Source organism: Ostrinia furnacalis, unplaced genomic scaffold (assembly GCF_004193835.3).
Source record: "Ostrinia furnacalis isolate ACB-3 unplaced genomic scaffold, ASM419383v2 OfSCF2341, whole genome shotgun sequence".
In the NCBI taxonomy this organism is placed as follows: Eukaryota; Metazoa; Arthropoda; class Insecta; order Lepidoptera; family Crambidae; genus Ostrinia; species Ostrinia furnacalis.
Genome location: NW_021132580.1, coordinates 516,256 through 536,514, shown reverse-complemented (window position 1 = coordinate 536,514; position 20,259 = coordinate 516,256). Strand labels below are relative to the sequence as shown.

Below are 20,259 nucleotides of genomic sequence, written 5' to 3'. Positions count from 1 at the left end.
TAAATGACCAGTATTGGATGAAAATTTTAAACCACCTCCAATTCTTAAGGCATGCCGAATAAATGTACCAAAATTGGGCCGAAATTTTGAATTTTGATTTCTCTGTTACGACTCTGTTGGCAAATTACAATAATAATTATAGATAGAGTATATGAATAAATGTCTATTACAATAATCCCAACTAATATTATAAATGCGAAAGTAACTCTGTCTGTCTGTCTGTCTGTCTGTCTGTCTGTCTGTCTGTCTGTCTGTCTGTCTGTCTGTTACGCTTTCCCGCTTAAACCTCGCAACCGATTTTAATGAAATTTGGCATAGAGATAGTTTGAGTCCCGGGAAAGAACATAGGATAGTTTTTATCCCGGTTTTTGAAACAGGGACGCGCGCGATAAAGTTTTTCTGTTACAGACAAAATTCCACGCGGGCGAAGCCGCGGGCGGAAAGCTAGTTTATTATAAAATACACAAACAAAATAATTGATTATTTAGATAGTAAAAGTATAAAAATTTAATGATGATAGTTGTTTAAATATATTTTATTTCTACTAGCACAAAGAAGTCTACAAGCATAATGTATACAAAAATAGCTGAATACTATAAAAATATACACATAAAAGCTTGCACTTATCTAATAAATTGATAAACATAAATATATTAGCCCACTAAGACACTATTGAATAAAATGTTTTGTTTATACCATAAAAATAATTTAGGCGCCTATTTTTAACTCTAACAAAGTTTTAAAAACACAATGAATAGAATTTGCCATACAGAGCTTAACAGAAAATAGCTACGCTAGCATTACGTTGGACAGATACGCCATATTTGATCCATATATTACACACATTTATTGTTGAAACAAAAAAAAAATGAATGTAAGCAAAAATGTCAAAGGTGATACAAAATAGATTTTAGAAAGTAATTATCATTTTCAAGACATTAAAGTTGAGACTAAAAAACCAAAAACAATTGCACAGATAAGCACAAATAATAAATAAGAACATAAAAATGAAATCGTATCTGTCAAACATGATACCAACGCTGCCTACAAAGCTCACCCTATGAATCGTCTCTTCGAAGGTGTTTGGTTGGGCGGCGTTCATTTGTAAGAAGCGGAGGCGGTCGTAATCTCGGGGGTCCACCATGGACCTCAGGGCCGTGTCTGGGCCTGGCCCTAGGCCCAAGCCACTTTGTAGCACGCTGTCCGGTGTATCCACCTAAACGAAAATGTTTACTGGTGATTTTTCGAACTACAGGCCGAGTAAATGCCAAAATATACAAAAAAGTCATGAGAGAACAGATCACACTAAATCTTATTGAATTAAGCTTTAAAGAAAGCATTTGATTGCGTAGTTATTGACTACACTAGTACGCTAAAAATCACTATGAAAAACAATAGGTATTAATAAAATTATGTATTTTAATTCAATATTAAGAAATCTCTCTTTATGAAAGAACGTAACACTAATTTACAAAATAAGTAAAGGCTACTTCAGGGTACTACACTGGGCCCGAGATTCAAGCAATCGAAAATGTGATATATTTTTTTTATCTCTTTTAACTCTACCTACTTCAAAACCCAGATCCCTGTAGCATGATATCCAGTAGGCCTACCTGAACATAAAGTTTCAAACTTGTAATTTATCGGGGATTCGGGGAACGAACTTTCATAGTTTCTGTAAAGTTTTTGTCGAACATTAAACCATCCCAGTTTAATAGAACAAGTTTGTTACAATCTCGATTTAAACGTTTTTCTCTGTAATTGATTTATTGTGTTTTGAACGTAGCTGCGTAGTATTGAAAAGTTAACGTCATTGACGTAATTCAATTTCAAACAATGATTTTAAGCAAGAATGTTTCTAATTGGTAAGTATTGTAAAAACTGCCAATTTTAAACCCTAAAAACCAGTTTTAAAAAATAAATTATTCATTCATCTGAAATTCCATACGATATTACTTTAAAATTTATAGCAGCTTGCCAAATTGTGATCATTTATCACACTTCGACTTGTCATCGTACTCATAAAGATAGAAGCAAATACACCGACTTCCTTGGAGTAAAAACTTTTTCCTGAATCACGCCAGTCTTTATAATATCATGATAAATTAAGATCGTAAAGTTCATGAAAGTAAACTTGGTAAGCAATTTCAGTTAATTGCATTACCAACTAACCAGCAATTTCCGTAGGTTTATATTCAATGTTCGAGCAATATTACAAACGGATATTAAAATTTTCATGTTCAATAAACTAACGCCTTGAACGTTCTTCGATAATAATTAGAGTTTCTTGCTTGTGTTAGTATTATTTTGTAGATAAAGTTGCATTATTTACGGCGTTTCATTTACTACCTGTGCAAACTGCATGATTATAATTAATTTTCCTTTATTTTTATTAGAACTTTAGTTTAAATCAACCATCATTATTACAAGGTTGAGAAAGAATTTTGATTCATTGATCAATTTGAAAACAAGAAAATGTATAACTACGAAAGAACCACTTTTCCTCAAATCTTTAATATTATTTCAGTAAGGGTGGATTCGACCAAACAAGAGTAAATATTTAATATCAGAATCAATCGTCAGTATACGAGACATTTTGACATATTATTTCATACTGAAACTGTAAATGTGCCAGTTATACCAGGAGTTATTCTCGAATAAAAGTTTGGTTGAATTGGGCCTAAGTAATACTAGACTAAGTAACTACATTATTCTAAGACAAAAGCATTGTACGCGGTTATTGTACTCCACACCCAACACAAACAAACCAAAAATCGTTAATTGCCACTCCGTCGACTTTAAAACTAGCTAAGGGCAGACAAAAACGGTACAATTTATCATTTTCACTTAAGGCCGGAAAAAGCTAAGGATATCTGAATCACAATGAGGGTATGTACGGACGAATCGATTAATCATAGAGCCACAATGCTCGCCCATTAACTTCGCACTTGATAAGGGAATTATATGAATAGCCGACAATAGTCGGTCTTATAATGTGACAACCCTACAGGCTGAAATCCGACCGTGCTAAATTTATTGGGCGGCTATCAAATTCACACAATTCCTTTTTAAAATAACAGTGTTTTGGCCGTCTTTTTAATAGCAAACCTTTTTGGACCCTCAGTTCAACAGAATATTATCTTTAAAATGGGTTTTCATTTCGCTTTACATTTTTAGATTACAGTAAGCAGTTTTTGTGGCAAAATTATACTTATTACAAGAACGTTTCAACAGTGTTCAACTCGATGTACCATCGTCGGTAACTCGGTACTGTTTGTATTTCTTAACAGGTAATTTCTTACATCTCACCTACGATAAGCAATACATAATTACATCTAATGAACAGAACACAATACAAAAAGCGAAAGCCATTTTAATGATCAAACATAACACAACAAAAGCCAGTTCAAAAAAGACAATGCCGATGAAAACACAAAACAAATGAAACTGTTTAGAACAACGTATAAACGATAGAACCGGTAATGTATCAAATCAGCAACATACGTTTGACAAACAAACACCACATCAATCAGTCTACTACGAACAACAATGATTGCCGAATACACGTTTCATCAGTTCGACGTGTCACGCTTTGATATTATAAAGGGATGTCCTCACTTTGGGTATTGGCATCCAAATGTGTTGGCTCAGTGAAGTCAGTCTTCATTTGCGAACGACATTTGATATAATTATTTTATAAATGTGCTAAATACGTAGCGTGAGAGCTATGGCCGTCACTAATAGAAAAAGAAGAAATAGTAGATGACACAAGAATAGTTCAAAGTGTATAGAGATAGTTCTTAGAGACAGAAGATACTTTCTTGTATATGGGGCTATCATGGAGCGTCACAATAAAGAAAACGATGACGATGTTGCAATTATGTAACTAAGTCTTTTGATCTAGGTAACTAACGTGAATGATTCTAAAAGTGATCACCTCGATGAAGAACGCCAATAAAACGTCAAATGAGATTGCGAAGTTACAGTTTGTGCTCATCAATGAGTTTCACATGCGAATGCTCGCGTTACGAACGCTGCATCCGCGAAATTAATGTTTTCCCGCGAGAGTCTGGCATCGAGTGGAATTGTTATTATGTATCGAGATCTAATTTTGATTGAATCGTTTGAACGTCCTCATCGATACTGCATCCGACACTCGATAATTGGTTCGAGCATTGAGAGACAGCCAATTATCAGTTCATTAAATTGATTCACTCATCTACGTAGTGTTGTTTTGAACACTTGATACAATGAAAATTATAAACTTAATAAATAAGGGCTGGTTAAAACTTAAAATAACCTAAAGGAGATAGTGTCACACAAAAAATTAAATACCTAACGGGATTTTAAGAATCCCTAACTTGCATAAATCCAAAACACGACATTATTAATGTAGCACAATATCAAAGTACTTATATGTATAAACAATAAAATTTTACAAAGATTTTAAGTTATCAATCTCAATCATATTTTACTTAACTATCTCCAATCCTTTAAAGTGATATAATATGGTTCAACAAATAGATAGACATAAGATACTACATTACTCATTGTCATAAACAAACCTGAAGATAATATACAAACGCAAACAGAACCAAAAGTAACAAGCAAACAGCTATAACTAAACGAATCTGATAAATATATCTACATAAACGCAAAAGTGGTTAAGAAACTCCTTAAATTTCTGCCCGGAACACACAAGGAAAGTAATTTGTGTCAAAAACATTGCTATGAAAATATTACCACTGTAAACATGATAAATGTGCCCCGAGGAACAAGTTCGGTAGTTGCGAACTTAATATCGGGTACATTTTGTAAAACTAAATTCAGAATAATCTACGTATACAAATTGTACATTCTTTGGGAGTAGGATAATGTATTTTGCTGGTTATACAACACATACTTTTAATATTACATTATCTTAAACTATGTATTAATTTTAGAAATCTTGACGTAGTAGGTCTGTTTGTAAAGGTAAAGTTTTTACGCCTTAGCTAAACTAAAATAGATAGGGGGGTGAATTATGTGGTACCCATATTCTCAAATTGCAGTTAATAATGGATATTTTGATTTTGTTAATAACAGTGCATTTTACTTGGCACCCGGCAAGGAAGTGTTCGGAAAAATTCAATAATCACTTAACATGTTCAATAAAATCCATGTTTAATACTAGCATGATGCTAGAAGAATGCTAGTATTAAACATAAACACATTACACATTAAGCTAGAATACCTATACTAAAGAAAACGTGAATTCGATAACTATAGAAAACAAGACACATTAAATGAACGGCATTTCACCAACACTGTTACAACAAATAAATGTGTGAACAACAAACAATGCGACTATATTGATACAAGATGTTTCGTATTTACGACTACGAACGTTAGCGAATGTTATGCCATAGTGTTCAACTATAAGGTTTTATTACAGCTATAGAGAGCCAAGGAAGCTATAACACGGCATAGAAGCGGCACTATTATACCACAAGAACCCGTCCGCAAGTTCCGTGCCAATAGTGTAAGTCAAATTACGTGTCCTTCTGTCGATTCGTATATTCGCTACTTCGCGCGAAAACATTTCGGCTCGCTAGTGGTTATAATATTTTTACCTCGTGCTTCAGTTTTATTGCTGGTACTAACTAATGATAAAAGTTGTGAAATAGAGAATTTTGCATTTTCAACACACAGATATTTGTTCGCTTTTATCGTGGGTAGTTTCAGAAACATATTATCGCTTAGTGATTTATACTTCACTGATAACAATGGTTTAACAAATGCAAAACGATTGCTATAAAAATGTTTGTGTATCGCAATTTCGACACAATTTATCTATATTTTATTTTTTAGAATTCATTTAAAAATAGAGGTAAGCGAGCGCTGTGGTCTTTAGAAATTACGTTTGATTATAGATACGTATGTAGATAGAGAAAACGTGTTTCGTTAGCTAAAAGCTTTTTTATGGCTAAGTTTTACAAAGGCTTTTGATATATTTATCTAAAACAATTCGCAACACCAATGCTTGTCCTTTGAAGCTAAGATCTTCGACAAAACCAAAACAGCTCACTGTTTAAGCTGTTCTAGTAGTAATAATACTGTAAAATACTAGTGACTTGAACGCCTCCGTTTAGACCCGAGGCGTCGCTTCAGTTCTATTGACCCACGTCAAGCCATAACTACTCATAGAGTCCTACAAGGTAGTGTTGTAAGCCCAGTTCTTATAACCCTCATGATATAAGTAGAAGCAAAAGAATTTACGAACAACTTGAAAGTGGTCGGACAAAAACTTGATGACCTCATCATCCCATCCATTACCCAAGCACCAAACATCGCGCCATCACCAAATCTCGCAACAAAAACGCACTTATCCCCTAATCACAAATGGACACAGTCAATACCGAAAAAAGCAACTTCTGACATTGCTAATCCTAAGTGCAAGTTCCTGATAAGGATTATACGGGACCCTAATGGTCTTTATCCCCCGGCTGAGCAAATGTCCATAACTTAACCGTGGCGAGGCTGGCGCGACTTAACTTTGGGAGACGTCATTTCTCAAAAGCCATGACGAGGGCGTTAGGGATGTAACGCAGTCGATTCTAGTGTAATCGAGCTTAAAATTGAACTTTTTGGTACTATCGATAGAAACTTTGCATTCGGTATTTGGATAAAGTTACTTAAATCCCAAGATTTAGGTACACTACAAATCAAAATTAACGGACGCCAGATAAGTAGAGATTCTATTTATCTACGTAAATAGAACAAAAATTCACGTACAAAGTTTTTTTTTCTGACTCCAAAGTTAGTTATTTGGTCAACATTTATTTATACAATTTTAGGTGATTTCTTTTTGTAGTAATAAAATAGTATAAAGTAGTTTTGATTGATTTAACTAAATATTATCACAGATTATTATAAACATGAAGAAATGAGATTATTATAACTATTAAATGTTGTAACTCTACATTAGTCAGTACATCACTAGCCACACCTAAAGCTTAATAACTATAGGTAGACGTGGAAAAATGTAGCGTTTTATTCCATCTCGTTAATGTGGACTTATCGCTGCTCATCCTTATGCTCTATTGTTCTGAAGATTTCTAAATATTTATCTGTTTGATTGATAGGCCAATGTAAAAATTGATAAATCGCTGTTCATAATTTTCTACTTAATGAAAAAACTTTCGCAATTTTAAAGTTTGCTTTGTTTTGTTTTTCTGTTGTGTTTTTAAAGCAATCATCTTTTCTTTTTTTCTAGCTCTGTATAATTTATTTTATTTACTTTATTATGTAGTACCTACGTTCTTGACTTTAAAGTGGATTCAGTTTATTATAAACTACGTTCTCGGCCTGTTATCAGTACTTTTAGTTTATTTTGAAACTAGAACACCCGTTGCATAACACGTTTGGAAATTCGGTCAATGATAGACATTGAACATCTCTTGAGAACAACGTAAGTGGTTTTTAAAACTTTATATTCCTTCTTTTATATTCGTCTTAACAAAGACAGGTTACCTATATCACAAATATTTTGATTCACAAGAATTCTAATATTTACCTACAAAGTTTTTAAAAGGTTCAGGTTAAAGGAGGGAAAGTCACTATAGCTCCGAAAATACTTCTGTTCTCTTTTTAATAGTTTCTAGTTATTGTCGTAAGTTATAAGAAGTAGGTACCTATCTAAATTTATCTCATCTTTACATTTTCAATTTGGTAGCAATTAAACTCTTATGTATAAATAGGTACGAGTCTCCACGAAGTCTGCTAATTCAATTTTGTCTAGTCTTAGTTTAACTTTGCCTCTAAATGTACTAGTAAGCATAGTCAGACACAAAACTAACTTCTCAAATTCGTCTCTTGTCAAAATGTCAATGTCACCTTCAAAAATGTTTCCATTTTGAAACCGTCAGACGCGCTCAAATTTTCATTATACGCACAGACGGACGCGCAAGAAATAGACGGGCTGAGTGCATACGACGCGACGCACAGGGATGGAGTAAGGAAGTTTTCATTTTTTTATTTTTTGGGATATAATTTTTTTTGGAATCGGCACATAGAAAATATTATGTAGGTGTGCGCTAGAAGATCAGCTCAACTTTTTGATCTCTACATATTTTTCTTTTTGATTAATATCAGGTACTGAATGTTACGTTATAATTTTATATTCACGTCACATAAGATAATGTATACTAGTCATAAGTACCTACGTATTTGAAATATTCCGAATAGGTACACTTTTTAGGGCCTGCTGTTTTAATAAAATAATTACTAATTAGGTATATTTTATTGGAATTAATCTTAATTAATTTGCACTTTAGCCAATAATTCCTGTTTAAAACAATGCCACAAGCGTTATCTTCTGCCTCAGTTTTCTTTTTCGACTGGACATATAAAAATATAAAAAATAACGTCCAGAATGCATCTCTGCGCCCCATACTAATTGCTGCGAGTGCATGTAAAGACGCCGGTGACGCTCCGGATCAACATAATGGCGGATGGGGGTAGCAAAGGGAACGTACGGGAACGCACGGGAACGTATGGAAAAAAAGGAAGCGCCGCGGGCGTAGCGAAGATTCGGTTACAAATTGTTTTGTTTTGAGATAGTTTTAGCGACGCGTAGTTCAATGAGTTAAATTTCAGGAGACTGTATCTTATTTTCTTAGGAGATTAGGATATGACATTGTTGTATGACATATTTTGGTGGATATTGCAGTCTTTGTAAGGAGTCTTTGAGAGATTTTTGGTAGAGTCAATTAATTGTTTCAATTGGTTAATTCAGAGAGAATCTCTGAAAAATATTATAAACAAAGTTATATTTTATTTAAATAAACAATCAAATTGTCAGTCACTCATAATATTAGTTTTTAAATTATATCTACACAATAATATTACTAAATACAATAATCCACACAGTAGCATATCAGTCGTAACTTTGGACTTTCCGCACGAAATAAAAGCGAGTTTTGCAGAGTGTCTGTTACACTTGAAATGCTGTCGAGTGTACCTACGCGCTACGTCAACAAAAATAAACAAAAAATACGTCAGTTAAAAACCTTAATTTAACAATTCGTGAGCACACAATCACAATTGCCACTTAATTTTCGTATTTCCAACAAAAAAACAATTGAAATCGAATTACACACTACATAATCGAGTTTGCTCAATCGATATCAGTTGAACCACAAAAACATTCGACGACTCCGATTAGATTCCAGGCTGTTTATATAAATATCTACTTCATTTCACGGTCCACCAGACCACACACAGGCATCTCAACAAAAACCACACTAAAATACGTAAATTGCTATCTTTTATATCTGTTAGTATCTATTTACTAGCTACAATACACACTCGGTTCTATGATATTAGATTGTAATCATGTTCTGGAGATTACTACTCATAAAGATTACATAACTACTACTAAAATAAAACAAAGTAAATAACAAATCTACAACATCTAAGAATAATCCAGGTTGCAGATTAATCTTGAAGGTTCTCTTACTAGCAGTTAAACATAATTAATTATACATTTTCATAAAATAGGTACCTACTACATTTCATATACCTACCACATTTCAGTATTTCCCAAATAATTATTTCCACTCTTGCTAAACTAACGTTCGTTGGTAAATAAACAACAGTAATTTCATGCTCAATACAAACTTACCACACAGATAGGTATTTAATTAGTCTCTAAAATAATTAACGGATGAAAGATAAATTATGATAAAATACATAATACTAAATTGTAATATACTTGTATACTTCTAGTGAGAAATCACTCGTGGGTTCGTCTAGCTAAAGGACAAGTCCTTGGTGCGTTAAAAGTATCAAAACTCCTTATACATAGTCGAGCGGATATAATCCTTGAGAGGTGCTCTACGAGTAGTCGCTAAATAATATGGATGGATTTTTATATCAGCATTTTTTGCGCTTTTGCGCTTGTTTTTGCGCGTGAGCACTACATTTCGCGCTTCGGTAAACAGAACGCGCGTGTAGGTGATTGCTCACTCGTAGGTGGTCCGTTTATACGAACTTAATCGCGCATCTACGCTTGTATAAGATCGCGCATCTGTGTGCCTACCATGAGTTTACGTTAGGTGTACTCGCTAGCGACTGCGTAAAAAAATGACATTTAAATGTATAACATATTGTGCAGCGCCCCTAGCGGCTACTTTCAAGAAATAAAATCTTCATAAAGTTTTTTGACGTATTCGCTAGCGAGCTCACCTAACGTAAACTCATGGTAGGCACACTGATACAGGATGTCTTCACTCGCACAAAACGAGCGTGTGACGTGCTTTTACGCACTTATGTATAAAAACTTGCTTATAAATTCCGAAAAGACTAGCTCCTCGATGCAAAATGGGACAGTAATTCCGAAATCGCCTCGTACCGGCGTTTCTTTCTATGTACTAGTTACTTCGCTACGTAAATGGGACTATTTCCACCTCTCGTTCCTACCATTACAACTCATGTAGCCAGAATCTACAACATGACCGCCAATAAAACCCAAGCAATGAAGGCTCAATCGCTCCGTGAAGCGATTTCGAAATAAGAACTGTCACGAATGTTACTTTGTCCTGGATTTGAAAGATCCCTTAATAATCCTACAACTCTGGTAGATTGAAATCTAGAAGACCATAAAGACTTATAAGGTTAAAAGAGTTCTTTATGCTCTTACAGCTCTGGTTGTAAGATTTTTTTATGTGACAATAGGCAAACGAACAGACGGATCACCTGATGTTAAGTGATTACCGTCATCCATAGACACCCTGTAATGTGGAAGACCATAAAAAATTAACGATAGCATTTGAAAAATTCTTACCCTCTGCGGAGGTAGTATTTGTCGTGGACTGTGCGTGTGCTTGGGCGAACAGGAGCCGTGCTTCTCTTTTCTGTGGGATTTGAGACCTCGCAGCAGCCTGGAGAACGTTGTTACCTTCTTCTTGGCGGTGCCGAGGCAGTTATCTGTGAAAAAGAAGATAGAGTAAGAAGATATAAAGTCACTTTATTCAAGCATGTATTTTTATAGCTACCAATGTCCAATGTATGGAGCACACTTGTATTCATTACTAGGCTTTCCCACTCGGACTTTAATGGAAAGTTATCCAACTAAGTAGGATTGTCCTTTATGGATACGCTATAACATTGTATTAAGTTTTATCAAACTTCGTGTAAGTAGTACCTATAGTTTCATGCCCGTTTTCACCATCAATCCCTAATTTTTAAATGAGACTATAGGGGTCTCTTAAAAATAAGGTATTGATGGTGAAAAGGGGCATCATTCTTACAAACTTTTCCGTTCTATTTAGTTCATTATCATCTGTCCATTGCTAACTAATTGTGACCAATCCTACGTCCATGGATATGCTGTGTAAATAAGATAACCATAGACATCTATTTAAAAAAAAGTACGTAATATATCGCCTCCCTAATAACTTATGAAAATGCAAAATCTATTACAGAAACTCAAAAGAAAAAGTTAGGCCACACGACAGCCAAATGAGCAAGATAAACGATTGGCAGTTACAGCCTCGACCTTTAGTTGAAGAAGTCGTTACATAAATCAGGCTAATAATGTTAGTATTACATGTGATGTAACACGCTCGTTCAAGGGCAAATACGGTCAAGTCGGTCAATCCAACTAACTAGTAAAGTGAAACCAGTGCAGAATAAGTTAATTTGAATACTTTGTTTGGTTCTTGTGACTTTGAAATGACTCTAAAATCACCATCATCATCTCAGCCATAGGACGTCCACTGCTGAACATAGGCCTCCCCCAATGATTTCCATGTTGCCCGGTTGGTAGCGGCCTGCGTCCAGCGCGTTCCTGCTACCTTTACGATGTCTTCGGTCCACTTTGTGGGTGGACGTCACACGCTGCGTTTTCTGGTACGCGGCCTCCACTCCAGAATCTTGCTGCCCCATCGGCCGTCAGTTCTGCGTGCTATGTACCCTGCCTACTGCCTGACTCTTAAAATACTAATACTCAACCCATAAGGGTTCTTTGTGACTAACTTTCCATTTAAGTTCAGTTTGGGCACTTAATCATAATCCTCACATTCCTACGCGTACCTACATAAATACAATTTACGACCTAAACATTAAACACACACAACACATTTTAGCGTGCGCAAAACGTCTAGGTATTTTTAAGGTACGAACCACAAGCGTTTATTCCTAATTCACCCGTACTTAATCGACTCGCGGCCAATAAATCAAGTACTTAGCACCTAGAAAATACCTTTTCCAAACAATCGCGTGAAGCGGAATATTCTAAGGGCTTAATGGCCTTGCGTTTCTTTATTGCTTACTAAGTTACCACCTGCCTGGTTCGTGTGACATGATAATAAACAACTGGTTTACGGTACAAGTATCACAAAAAACGGCTACTAATTAGCTCACTACGAGTACATTTGTGTTACTTTTCAACCGACTTCAAAAAAAGGAGGAGGTTCTCAATTCGACCCGTATGTTTTTTTTTTCTATGTTTGTTACGCGATAACTCCGCCAATTATGAACCGATTTGAACAAATCTTTTTTCGGCGTATAGGTAATACCTCAAGGGTGGTCCCATTTAAATTTAATAATAAAAAAAACAACCCCCAATGGTGGAAAATTGGGGATGAACTTTTTTATACGCAATATCTCCGCGGATTATAAACCAATTTGAACGATAATTTTTTTGTTGAATAGGTATTATCAAAAGGGTGGTTTCATGCGAATTGGAAGAAAATATTTCACCCCCAAGGGTGGAAAATTGGGGATGAACTTTTTTATACGCAATATCTCCGCCGATTATGAACCAATTTGAACGATTATTTACGTTACTACGCGAGAACAATTGACGATCAGTAACGCCATAAATTTACTCATGCATGCACACTTTTTTTCATTTTTAGCTGCATGAGCCAGAGTAGAAATAGAACTACAACCTAGACTGCATTTCGCTTAAAATCAGGTGAGATTGCAGTCAAATAACTGCTTTGTTCTGAATAACAAAAAACTCTATTACTCGTATTCCCAAAAATATCTTAGAGAAAAATATGCGAACATCAGGCCTCAGTCCTCACATGTCTGTCTAGCCTAATCTTCCATTTTCTTTGGTAAGCTAGAGAGAATCGTCCTCCTGTAGCAGGTCATTTAGACCTGATGATGATGACTTTATTCAATATTACTACCGAATTTAATGAGTCCTCTTCTTTAATCTCCTGTTTATTAAGGAACTTCTCATTGTTACTTGCCAGTCTGTACTTAAAGGGTAACTTATAACTGCAAACACAGCCAACACGCGATGTCTCATATCGGAAATGTTTTCATTATAGTGGACAGGGCCGGATCTAGGTACCGTTGAGTAAGTCGGGGCCCCTGAAGTATCAGGCCCGACCAACTGTTATATCACGGGGCCCATGAAATGTGTCAGTCAAGTTAGTTAGATTATAATTATTTAATAGAGGATTCCAAGATTGCTAATGCTTGTAAAGGAACCACTCAGAAATGAAAGTATTCAACAGGAGTATATATCTCCTGTCGAATACTTTTTGCATGCAAATGCCGTTGACTTATTTATTTACATTTGGAACAAAAACTCTTCTCCTTACAGGCTTAGATAACAATATTTCTACGAAAGTTTTATATGCATTTCAAGCATTGGCTCCAAAAAGTGAATGTCTTGCTGAGAAATAATTAAGTACTTTACTCTTATTGAAATCTCAAAAATCTTTTAAGAACAGTTTCATAATTGTGTAACAGTGTCTTTAAAAAAATATATTTTCCATGTCATCTGACACAATTTAATTTCAGGGCTTTTAGTCCTATAAGGGCCCTTACGTTCACTAACTAAAAATAGAGGTAGCGCGTTTTCTTACATAACTTTTCAATTCCTATCATTGGAGGTCCGAAAATATTTCTCATACAATTTGATACCATAATGATCATTCTTCATAAAAAATTTAAAACCTACATATTTAAAAACATAATCATTGATATTCATAATATCACTAATCATACACTTAGTTTTTACTAATATTTGTTTTCATATATTTTTCTATACTAATGATCGAAACTCATAATCATTCGAATAAATAACTATAATATTCATAAATGTGATGTATCCTAATATTTGTTTTCATAAATTTATTACTCATAAGTGTATTTATCCATATTATTGAAAATCATGATGTCTATATTCGTATTAAATCGTATTTTAACATTAAATTAATTTGAAATGGTCCAAAACAGGCAATATTTTGTGCCACAAAACTAACGTGACAGAAACGAATCGCTGCAAAACCGACTCCACGTAGTCTTGTCTGCCCTACCCCTAGAGTGTAATTTAAAAGCCGGAGGCGCGGAGGGAGGGCAGCCCTCGCCCGCTGTAACGAGGCTCAGGCGCCCGGGTGAGCTGGAGCGGCTGAGGCTGGTCGCCGAGGCGCCGAAGGCGCCGATGGCGATCCAAAAAGCCGAAGCTGCGGAAGCAAGCGTGGGTGCCTGAGCCTCGTTACGCAAGGGCGGAAGGGCTGCACATCCCGCAGCGCCGGAGACGAGGAGATACCAATGCATGCTGCATGCTTGCTTTCATGCTGCATGCTCTGCATGCTTATCTACTCTATTAAATTATATATGATTTTTTTAAAGATACGAGTATGTCTGTTATAAAGTAAATTATTCTGAACAACAACATTATGAGTTGAAGTATGTTCTTAGTAACAACATTATTAATTAAAACAATATGATCAATGAATGTTATGAAGAAAAAAGATCTGAAAATAAAAATTATGTATTTTAAATGGTTCTTGGTAGTAACAGTATTGATAAAAAAATTATGATTACTAACTGTTATGAGCTCCGATGGTAGTAATAAAAATGTATGAATAAAAAAAGTATGAAAAATAAAATTATGAAGAGAGATTATTATGAACACAAATCGGTAGTAAGACAAAGAATAGGATTTAGAATTTTATGTGAGCCAATATAGAACCAAAAATAGAACCAGGTTAGAGTACGGCCCTGTCGTGCGATAGCTAACGAGTAGCTAAATAATGTATGAAGGCATTATGTATGAATCGAGATACTCTCGTTAAGTAAATGGAGGCTTTGTAGAATAGTTCTTATCTTTGACGGATTAAGCATGTGTGGTAGACATTAGCCTGATTAATAGTTGAGCTTTGATTGGGATATCAGGAAAACGTTTAATTGCGCCATGTTTTGTTAGATCCTTTATGGTGTACTAGCTTTCCGCCCGCGGCTTCGCCCGCGTGGAATTTTGTCTATCACAGAAAAAAATTATCGCGCGCGTCCCTGTTTCAAAAACCGGGATTAAAACTATCTATGTCCTTTCCCGGGACTCAAACTATCTCTATGCCAAATTTTATCAAAATCGGTTCAGTGGTTTAGGCGTGACAGCGAGACAGACAGACAGAGTTACTTTCGCATTTATAATATTAGTATAGATACTGAGTCTTTCTTTGACTTGGCACAATTTTAGCTCGCCAAGTCGCTGGATTGAACTTTTAAATATGTTTTCTTCCATCGACTGGGCCCACTCTAAGATTCTAGAGTAGATTTTTGTTAATTTGGTGTTTAGTATTTTAATAAAAACATTGAAGATGGGCCCAAGTTACTGGAAGAAAACATATTTAAAAATTCAATCCAGCGACTTGGCGAGCTAAACGGGCCAAGTTACTGGAGGACTCGTATATAATAAAACCAAATTCAAGATCAAATTACATGACAATTTGATTAGTTTAAGACCGAGTACTTGTAGTTCGTTTATTAGTTACAAAAATATTTATTTGTAGCTGTACCAGTAATTTAATAGGTAGGTACGCGTATAAATCGTTCCTAGAATAAAGCCTAGTAACCCAAGTATTCATGACTACTTTCTATTTCAGTATTTTATTTATGTGGGACCACGTGCGTCCTTCAGAGAGCTTAAGCTACATTTCTTATGATAAATTAAAATAAAGTTTACTTCAGATATTAAGGCAGCGCACCACCAAATTTTGACCGTAACTATAACTATAATTGGTGTTTTTTTATAGAGTTTGATAGATTTCTGACGTTTCTCAAAGTTAAAGTAAGATGGTGCAACCCAGCCTAAGTAAGGCTTCATATTGTTCATTAGTAACAAACATAGTACCTACATAGATACAAAATTAAAACCTAAGACCTAATTAGTCTGATTCTAATTGATACATGAATAAACATTAAGGCTGGGTTGCATCATCTTTCTTTATTTTTAACAAATGTCAAAAATCTGTCAAACTCCATACAAAAACGCCGGTTAACGGTCAAAGTTAGGTGGTGCAACTTAGCCTAAAACTGATATTTTAAATCTTACGATGACGTACGAGTAAGTATAAACCACACAATCAACCTCGTTCATAATTTTCCAAAAGCATAACAAAAAACAGATTGGAACAAATTGTACGTTTGTTCAACACCGTATCTCGACTTCAATCGGGGTGAATAGAATTTTAATAGCGAAGGAAACCCTCATCAAAACATAGCACGTAACGCACCTTACAATTACGTATTTAGGTATACACTTGCAGTGTTACAACTGTATTTTTAAGCCACTAAAGTTGAATTTTGCGTGTTTTTTCAAGCTGTGAAGTCAAAGTGATATCACTTACCACTGGGGGGGAATTCGTAGAAGTACGCCGAGCGGGGACTCAGACAACTGAAACAAAACAACATTCAGTATTAGTACTGATTCAGNAAACTTTAGCCATTGAAAGTAAGGTTCAATAATTAGCAAATGACCTCCTCTATACGCGTATTAGCTATGGCGGGTTCAGTTCCAGTCACCCTGTAGGGTAATTCCAGGATACATGCCCCAGTGGGATAGGTGCCGCGATTTTAAGTAAACTATGTTACAAGCAACTTAGCCTAAAGCTATAGTACGTATAACAGAAAGGGACCTCCCCGTACCACTTTTCGCCTCGCAAACCATCAAAGAGTGCGTTCGTTTGGCCAGTGAGAGCAAAAATCTTCCACGGCCAGACCTTAGCGAGAGTCGAAATAATATTGGTAAGTATCTTTTAATGGATAATTTTTTTGTCAGCTGTAAAATGAAGCAGATTTTTAATATAATTTGATAGACTATCTTATAAATGATAAGGGATAGCTATGTTTAATTCGATTTTTAGTGTTATTATATTTTTTATTAAAAAAGGCACCTATCCTATGCTAAAAGGATAGTTGCCTAATTATTTTTGGGTATAGATGCCCTTAGGGCCATGTCCCATGCACCTAGGGGCTTCTATCCTAACCTGCTCTTTTTGTCATAGGTGGCAAGTAAGAAGAAAAAAAGAATGTAGTACGGCTAACCTTAGGAAAGTAATAATCGATCGAATCGCCCTTCTGATCGAATTACCTTTTTACCCGACTGCGCTAGAAGGAGGGTTATGTTTTTCGGGTGTACTATGTATTTTTTTTAATAAAAAATATTAAATTTCGTTTTAATTAATTTACTAACAAACAATCTTAAATAATAATACTTGGCTTATTTGATTTCAAAATGCATTTTCATCCTTTGAATTCAAAAACTGTATTAACGAGTCATCTATCCCTGCGTCAGGCATCTATCCTTTGAAGCAATCATACAGTGAGTCTTCTATCCCCCACATTAGGCGTCTATCCCACTTTTTAGAGGTCAATTAAAATGGTATTTACTCAGAATCGGTATAACTTAAACTAAAATCATTATAGTAATATCATAGTCGAAAGACCAAAGTTTACAGATACTAAGGTCAAATTGTTGATAAAAACTTACTGACTGAGTTACAGAGCTGTTTCAAAAAGTGGGGCATCTATCCTGGACTTACCCTATACGAATATGTTTCGATACTTACGTAATGCGCATTTCATATAACACAGCAAAGGTAGAAATAATTTCTAAAATAAAGGTACAGTCGACGTCAAATACTTAAGACCCAAAGTGACCAAAAAGTTTTAATAAAACCAGACGTGCTACGAACTTTTTGGCCACTTTGGGTCTCACGAACTATTTGACAACCATGAAGTATACGCATTTATCTTCAATGGACCTTTCACGAGAACTATGAACTAGAACTTGCCAGTAATATTTTTTCAAGTCTGTACAAACGAGAGCATATCAAGCTAAACACTGAGGCATCTTGTGTAGTTTATTAAGTGCCATTTTGCAATTTAAAAATATATTCTGTAATACAATCCGCTCCAATAGAGTAAGTAACCTTCTATTTCTTGTATTTAAAGGATAGAAATCTACTCAAAATGTAAATAAAAGTGTCTCTATATTATTTGTGATGCAAAGCGCATTTTTTCTCTACATCAATAAGTTATCAGAATAATCCCGCGTGTGTTATCATTTATTTACTTTTAAAATCCGGTCCGAACTGGATTCCGCTGCCTTAACAATTCATACGCAAAGCACCGGCGGGTGGATAAAACAAAACACAATCGCATTACCGAATCGAGAAATAATTTGCGATACCGAGTAAATATTTAATCGATGCGGACGATGCGGAAAGGTAAAAACCGTCGGTAAATCGGAATTTGGCGGTAAATGAGAAATTAATCGACATCCACATTAACAATGCCGCTAATGATCATTGTGAGTGGACTGAGCGTCGTTTAATGAAGAGATAAATTCATAAAGGGCTCAATTTGATGTCTGCGAGTTAACCAGATCCAATTTCGCGATAATAACCCATTCGTCAGTTACCTGCGTCCGTTTTTCGAGTGGCACTGTAATTAAACTGACGTTACAGATTTTGTGACGATCATTGAGGCTTTAATTATTTTTGAATGCACATTTTTTGCGGGTCTGCGGGCGATTAAAAGGTAATTGAGATCTTTAATCCTTAAACTTGATGGTAAATAATTATCATACTTATAAAAGCTTTATATGATGAGTATAATGACTCAATAAACAATTTTAAGATGTCAAATAAGATCTTCCATATTATTTGTAATTATAGAGTTTTAATTGCAAAAAGGGTTGCAAATACAATACTTTTTCTAGATTTTTGTTACATCTAACTTTGACAGGTAGGCTGTCAAAGTTCGTTTTTAAACTACAAAACCTAAAAAAACTAGGTACGTTTTATAGACTATGTGAATGTCCACGTGTTCCAAAACGCGAGCAGAAGCTAGTGAGACCTAAGGCTGAGTTGCACCACCCAAGTTTAACCGTTTCTATAACAATTACAGGTGTTTTTTGTAAAGAGTTTAAACAGATTTTTGACGTTTGTTAATGAAAGTAAGATCAACTTCAACTGAGCCATAGTGTAATTTTATACCACTCAGGAAACGGGCAATGCAGAAGATGGTAGAGAAAATATTATAAAAAAGTCCCAACAATCTTCAATTAACACCAGATTCAATCTAATACGTATAACTTACTCGCAGAGTCAATAAGGTCAATAAACTTCAGTTATCGAATAGCGAAGCGATGTCACAAATCAAGTTAGCCACTTCCCGATTCGAAACTGCAAATCAATGCACTATATCATAACATATTCGCCGTCTAGATGAATATTCAGTCCCCAGCCAATATTGTGGTAACATTCATTTATTAGTTCGGACGTTCAATCGGAAATTTTATTAAATTAACTACTACCTATTACCGCAATGCAATGTTCCAGCATTTAGTATTTAATATTATTATTTGTTGTAGCTAACTTGGCACAAAATAACTAGCAAACAGATCAATATACACACCTGAAAAACCGTAATTAATTGCATAAAATAATAAAGACCATAGTCGGCATGACCATAATAATTCAACTTTGAAATAATAAAGTATTTAATGTATACCTGGTTTCCACAATTTTAAAAAATATTTTGTTATTTTATAAATACAGGGTGAATTTCAATTGTTGGCATCCTTTTTACGAAGACCCTACTCGTGATACAGAATACATTTCCCAAATGATTTAAACACCCTGTATAAATTGCGACCTGCACTTTGAATTAGCACTGCAACGATTTAAGCATCCGATAGCATAGCAATGTTTCCATGTGAAGGTGTAAACAAAATAATAAATAAGGCTTATGTACCAACCTATGTATACTAGGTGGGTGGCATCAAGATAAGGTGTCCGTAAATCTTCAATTTATTAAATAACTTGATAGTGCAAGGTATTTACAGCATTTCAATATATTTGACATGTAATATGACGTACCCACCCACATACTATGTAACACTATCTTAACGAGCTTACTCGTATGTAAATTACATGAATTGAATATTATTTAATCAAATTAACG

At 34.9% G+C, this 20,259-nt stretch overlaps 1 protein-coding gene across 7 annotated transcripts in view; it reads right to left on the bottom strand.

Moving 5' to 3' along the window:
- The window catches only part of LOC114355099 (uncharacterized), a 150,603-nt gene that overhangs the window by 7,280 nt on the left and 123,064 nt on the right, over nucleotides 1–20,259 (bottom strand). For 5 of the 7 annotated variants that reach the window (XM_028307760.1, XM_028307762.1, XM_028307765.1 and 2 more), the window contains exons 4-6: nucleotides 16,638–16,684; nucleotides 10,826–10,968; nucleotides 1,058–1,216 (exon numbers count right to left, since the gene is read on the bottom strand). In XM_028307760.1, coding sequence (XP_028163561.1) covers nucleotides 1,058–1,216; nucleotides 10,826–10,968; nucleotides 16,638–16,684 — 349 coding nt within the window. The remainder of the gene's footprint in view (nucleotides 1–1,057; nucleotides 1,217–10,825; nucleotides 10,969–16,637; nucleotides 16,685–20,259) is intronic. The other 2 variants (XM_028307764.1, XM_028307763.1) reach the window with 1 other exon arrangement.